Source organism: Episyrphus balteatus, chromosome 1, assembly GCF_945859705.1.
Source record: "Episyrphus balteatus chromosome 1, idEpiBalt1.1, whole genome shotgun sequence".
NCBI lineage: Eukaryota > Metazoa > Arthropoda > Insecta > Diptera > Syrphidae > Episyrphus > Episyrphus balteatus.
The window spans coordinates 140,728,321-140,734,545 of NC_079134.1; the positions used below are offsets into that span (position 1 = coordinate 140,728,321).

General features: G+C 29.7%; 1 protein-coding gene across 1 annotated transcript; it reads left to right on the plus strand.

Moving 5' to 3' along the window:
- Positions 1 to 704: 704 nt before the first annotated feature.
- Positions 705 to 6,225, plus strand: LOC129907200 (uncharacterized). The gene is made up of 3 exons (XM_055983298.1): positions 705 to 1,490; positions 1,574 to 1,774; positions 6,135 to 6,225. The coding sequence occupies exons 1-3, from the start codon at positions 1,364 to 1,366 to the stop codon at positions 6,221 to 6,223; spliced, it is 417 nt and encodes a 138-aa protein (XP_055839273.1). The 5' UTR covers positions 705 to 1,363; the 3' UTR covers positions 6,224 to 6,225.

Genomic DNA, 6,225 nt, shown 5'->3' on the forward strand with positions numbered 1-6,225 from the left:
TAACCAGTATTAAACCAATTCTATACGAAAAAGGTACGGATCCTTCAAGTCGAATTTATTATTTGGAAGCATGATAGGCATAACTATTCCATTCATTTGGAAAAAGCAGGGAGCCATCCATTTGAAAAAGTGCCTAACATAATATTGTGAGAAATTTTCCAAGATTGAAAAAATTTAGAAAAGATTGAAAAACAGAAGTTTTCAATAGTTGGTTAATCTACAAAGATGTTTGTTAGTTCAAATTGTAACAAATATATGTAGAGTTGTTTTCAAAACAAATCGTCTGTTATCTACTAAGTAAAAATTCTTAAAGACTAAAAAAGTCAAAAAGCCAATATTTCAGGTTTTTCTTAATCTTTGCTTTTGTCGAGGTGGAATATTTGTACCAATTGAGTTATAAAATCATAGCTTCAAGTTCTGATGTATTAAGTAACTACAATAATGGGCCCCCTAACATTTTCTACGCCTATATATAACTTGATTTTACTTTGCCTTAAAATCCCATAAATCCTTCCCTGGCAATACCCATCGCCATTGCCACCTATACCTGAATGGCCATTACAGTTTAAGACTAAAAAAAACGGAAACTAGGGAAAATGGAAAATGTGTTACTAATGTAAAACTATTCCCCATACGGATATATTCGTCCACCGACCGTGGCTGCCAAAGCCGCAGCCAGCCACTATTCCGTCGTCGTCGCCGTGTGTCGTGGTGTCGCGTCGGTGTCGTCGTCATCCTTTCTAGTATTTTGTGCTTAAGGGTGTAGGCGCACATCGCCTTGCTTATTCACAGTTAAATCGTGACATTTGCCTTCTGATCGTTGCCGTCGGTCGGTGGCTCCTCCAGGGTGAGAACAAAAAAAAAAAAAAAAGAAATACTTCAACGGAAATCCTTTATCCCAGTGGAATATTGTCCTTTAAATTGTCCTGACGGAATATATACGATTTTGGGTGTAAAATTAAAGAAAGCTTATTTAAAGTGTGTCAAACGTCATCGAACCGAATATAATTTTCTTATTGACCAATGAATATTCGATTTATTTTATGCTATATGGTGAATCCTTTATAACGGTAGTATAGTAATATATGTATGAAAATTTGTAATGAAAGTGGTGCGCGGAAGTGGAACTGGAAGTGGCTGCCAAGGTTTCCATTTGTTATGGTCAAGTGGAATGCAAATTTTCCGTTATAATTCTGAAACTCTCTCGAAAAGTTCTTGAACTCTTGTTGAGTTGATCAATACGTGTATTTTTCTAAACTTTCACATTGTGCCACACAAAAAAAAAATATTAAATTTAAAAAATTAAATTTAAAAAACTAATGTTAAATCAAATCAAAAGTCATCGACATTCATTTAAACACGGATGATGTTGGGATTCATCTATTTGATGTTAATTCTCGGCTGGATTCTGATTGTGTTATTTTTGCGATGTAAAAAGTCGATAGCACCTCATTTTGCATTCACCGATAATTACACAGAAAATAATGTTGGTAAGCATTAAAACATAATTTACAGGAAACCTCAGATTTTCGAAATATTCCAAGGAAATGTATGGATTTAATATTTTTAACAGAACGTCGACCATCGATTCATGTTATCGAATTGCCATCGGATGACTTCAGAGATGACATGGATTCATATTCGCAGGTCAGTCGTTCAAGGCTCGATTCGTATCGGTCAAGGTCTGTCATTGATGAAAGGACCATCGAAACGTATCCCACAGATGCCGTCATAAATCCTGCCTATACCAATGACGAGGAATACATTTTAAACGGTAACCTAATATTTATTTTATTTTTATATAGAGTAAAGTGGGTGGAGTAGATTATAATATTGTATGTTTCGTGCTAAAATTTCATAAAATTAAATATAAGCCAATTACATACATATACGTGTGTAGTGTACAAATAAAGTTGACATGTTATGGTTATAAGTTCAGGACTCAGGAGGGTCAACAATCATAAAACTATAAATAAAGTGTGACGATGTTGGACGGATAAGTTTTCGTTTTAGCATGAAATGTTTTTGATTTTTTTTTCTAAACAGTTTTCCAAAGGTATTTTTCCGTGAACATAAATAAATCTATGTAGGTATACTGAGAGTTGGCAGGCGGTTTTTTTTTTTGCGTGAGGTCCGTTATTAGCACGTTAGTTTACTTTCATGTTACGGTGGCTTTACGATAAAACGTGCAATAACAATATACAGTTTTGTATATGATTATGGACCCAAACAAAATTGCTGGACCTGTTTGCAATATTAAAATGCATCAGCTTGTAGAGTAATCGATAAAGGATAAATTAACTGAACGTAAGACATCATGAAACGCATAAAAACACATCATTTCCTTATACATATAGAGGTCCTTACCAATAATCAAATTTAAACCTCACTTTAATATTTAACTGAATTATACATTTTTCATCATACATACCAATAAACAGTTTAATACCCAATTTATTCACACTCCATTAAATTTAAAGTCTCCATTAAAAATTGGAAATTTTAAAATTTGTAGACAGATTTTATTTTTTTAATGGAGTCTTTAAATATAATAGAGAGTGAATAAATTGGGCCTTATTCAGGTTAAAGGCTAACGCTCGGTTAAATTTTATGGTTGAGAAAGTCAACTATAAAATTTAACCGAGCGTTAGCCTCTTAACTGACTATAAAATTGTATATTGATGTGGAATAATGCATAACTCAGTTAAATATTAAAGTAAGGCTTACATTTGATTATTGGTAAGGCCCAGAATTAGGGTGGAGTGAAACTGCACTTTTTTTTCTTTTTTTTTTTTTTTCTTCTTCTACATACCAGGGACGGGTGCCATTAGTCATCAAAAAAGAGCATACCAAATTTCAGCCCGATCAAAAAATATCTTGAGGGTTCACAACGCCCTTTAAAATTTACATGCTTGTTGGAAGTAATGTACTGGGAGCAATTTTCAAAACAGATGGAGCAATGTGCCAAAAAGTTAGAGCGTGTAGGTTCGGTCGAGACAAGAAAAAAATCGTATGGGAGGAGGGTCAATTTAAAAAAGAAATTATTTAATTTGAAACAAAACAATATTAAAAATCAACGGTTATACTTACAATAATGTGCTATACCTTTTTTAAAGCCAAAAACCTCGTCTTTTACAAAAATGTTAAATATGGCCATTTTTTGCCCAGTTTTTGAAAAATTAATTTTCGAAATCAAAATTTTGAAAAAAAATTTAAACTAATTTTTTTCAAAATTTTATGTAAATAAGTACTACTTAAGTTTTTAAAATTGGATGCTCTTATTTGTTTTTAAGGGAAAACAGAAAACCGCATCCTAAAACATCTTGTCATTTTCGAGAAATTAACAAAAAACCAAAACTATTTTGGTCTAAGAAATTTCTTTATTTTTTGTTTTTACGTGGCTGGATTATGGGGGTTGGGGGTGCTCGCCGCCCATGGATTCTTGCAGTAAGGGTCTTAAGTCAATAAAATCGCAATTTTTTAATGAAAATTGAACAATAAATAATAATGTACATGTTTTTCGAATAAAAAAAAACTGAGTAAAACAGTAAAAACTCAAAAAACTCCATAAATTAACCACTATGGTGTTTTCATTTTTTTCAAGTGACTTGTGAACCCTCTAAAACTTCTTTGATCGATCTGAAACTTTTTTGCCTTTATTTAAGTTCCAAATGGCACCCATCCTGGCTATGTAGAACAAAAAATAAGACAACTTTTTTTTCACTCCACCCTACCCAGAATGTCGCACTGTCTCCGCCGAAGACATATGTACATAATTAATTAAAAAATGAATTTGCTTTGTTCGAAAAAGTATAATTAAATTATTTTTTTAATTATTCATATGTACATAATGTAAATACAAATTTAATTATGTCTCACAACTTTTTCATATTCATTTTTCCAGAATTTTGTATCTTAGGGCCAATTTTTCAATAGTTGGATAAAACTTAGATAGAGCTTATTCCTAGGAATATCCATTTTCTTATATTGACTTTATTCGTTTGAAAGTCTTTGATGATTGAAAAATCAGGGGTCGAATCACCGTACACGATTTCGATCATACGTTAACGTTTCGACTATTACTCTCTCTATTTAATCAGTAGAAAAAGATAGGGACACATAGCAACCATACGTTAACGAACGTATGCCGTAGTTCGACCCCAGGGCTTAGAGGATTATAATAATTTTTAAGGTTTTTTTCCCAAGTTTAACTGAGTAGCATTTTTTCTAACAATTATAAATAAATCTACTATTTCTCTCAACACTGATTAGCTTTTTTTGAAAATAGGAATACATATGTAGGTATTTCAATTTCAAAACCAAAATCAATAAATCAAGTTAAACTTAAAAAAGTTAAAAAATTTAATTGTTTTTTTTTAGGTTTTACTTAACATGTTGTTTTTTGTTTAAAAATTTTAAAATTCCTAAGCTAATGAATTTTAAGAGAATTGACTGGTCTTTTATAATCAGGATGGCAAAGTAAAAACAAGGAAAGAACAAGCACGGAAAACAATTAAAATTCTTTTATTAGGAATTGATTTTTATGAATATCATTTTGTAATTAACTTTTAGTTAAAAACATCCTGGTTTCACCGAAATCCCCAGTTTTTAAACTTCTAATACCTTGACCATAAAATATGAATTTACATACTAAATCTTTGATAAATATTGAAGATGTTGCTTTTGATTGCCTTGGCTAGTGAAAAATGTCAGAAGTATCTCCAATGTTTTGTTTCCAATTTTTCACTTGAAATAACAATCAGAAATGTCATCACGATATGGTGTATATGTTTTTATGTCAATGTGCTTTTCCTATGTTTAAGCGTAAGCCACTTAATCGATTTTCGTACTTTAAAAAATATATATGTTTTCTTTACAGTAAATGACATACATATATTTTAATTTCTTAAAAACTTATTTGCGATTTTGATTAAATAATTCAGATGTTAGTTTAATAAAAGGTCCGTCTTTTGTTGAAAAAGTTTTGTTTTTTTTCGAAAATCATAGTTTTTTTTTTTTTGCGAAAATCATCGTTTTTTTAATTTCCTTGTTTCTCCCAAATGACGACGACGACTGAATGAATTTTTAGATTTTTGAAAAAAAATTTTTTTTTTTGAAAAATCAAATTATTGTAGTAAACAGGGCATTGAATTTTGTTGATATTTTGGATTGAGGTTTTCATTTATAGTTACTTAATAAGCATACTTATTAAAAGGCGAACCAACTTTAATTTAAAAATTTAAAATAAAAAAAATAATAGTTAAAAAAATAAAAAACTTATAACGATTTGGATTTTATTTTTTTTTCTAAAAATGCATTTTTATAAGAGAAATCAATTTTTATTATCTCAAATTAATTTAAGATGTTTTTTTTTTTTCTCTAGAAGAACATTTAGCAATTTTCAATATTTTTTTTTTTTTTGTGTTTTAAAAAATATTTGAAATTTAATTTCTAAAAAGTTAATTTTCTAAAATGGGCTGATGATTATTTTCAAATTAATATTAACGTATAAGCTAGTACGTACGACATACTCGTAGTCATGCATTATATTTTTTACAAACATTTGTTTACTTACTCATACAGGTTTTTTTCAGCATTAATTTTCGTTTGAAATGGTATTTATGCTATTTGCGCTAGGGTAGTAATACCCCCAATTATAGAAACACAAAGTGCTTAATGACCTTGATTTCGAAGGTATAAATAGGTAATTGAAAATCTTCATATACTTCATGTACTTACAAAGATTACTTTATGTAGGTACCTACTTGAAAACATTTATTTCGTTAGAAAAAAAAAAAAATATGAGAAGACTTAAGTCAAATTAGGTCTATTATTAATTTTTTTTTTTTTAAGCAACCCACTTAGGTACTTTCTTCTGTTAAGATGCATTAAAAAAATCAAAATCATTAGAGCTCTTAAAAAAACGCACTTAAAAACAAAATTGCATATTTCATTAGTAAGAAAACTCAATAGATAAGGTTGACTTTTTTTCAAAAACTCTTCTGGGTTTTACCCCTTATTAAAAATTATAAAAACATAGTTACGTATCTATAGATATTTTTAAAATTAATCAATACCAGCCATTTTTTAATGAAATAAAAATGTTTGATTTTATTTTTTTACTTTTCTTTTAGCTCCACCGCCAACTTATGATGAAGTAATGAGACAACCTGAGATTTATCCCAGAGTCAGTGAAGTCAACAAATCACGATCGAATATTTAAAA

Coding starts and splice junctions, on each gene's coding strand:
- LOC129907200 (XM_055983298.1), top strand. CDS start 1,364: ATGATGTTGGGATTCATCTATTTGATGTTAATTCTCGGCTGGATTCTG. Junction 1,491..1,573: donor TTACACAGAAAATAATGTTG/GTAAGCATTAAA, acceptor TATTTTTAACAG/AACGTCGACCATCGATTCAT. Junction 1,775..6,134: donor CGAGGAATACATTTTAAACG/GTAACCTAATAT, acceptor CTTTTCTTTTAG/CTCCACCGCCAACTTATGAT.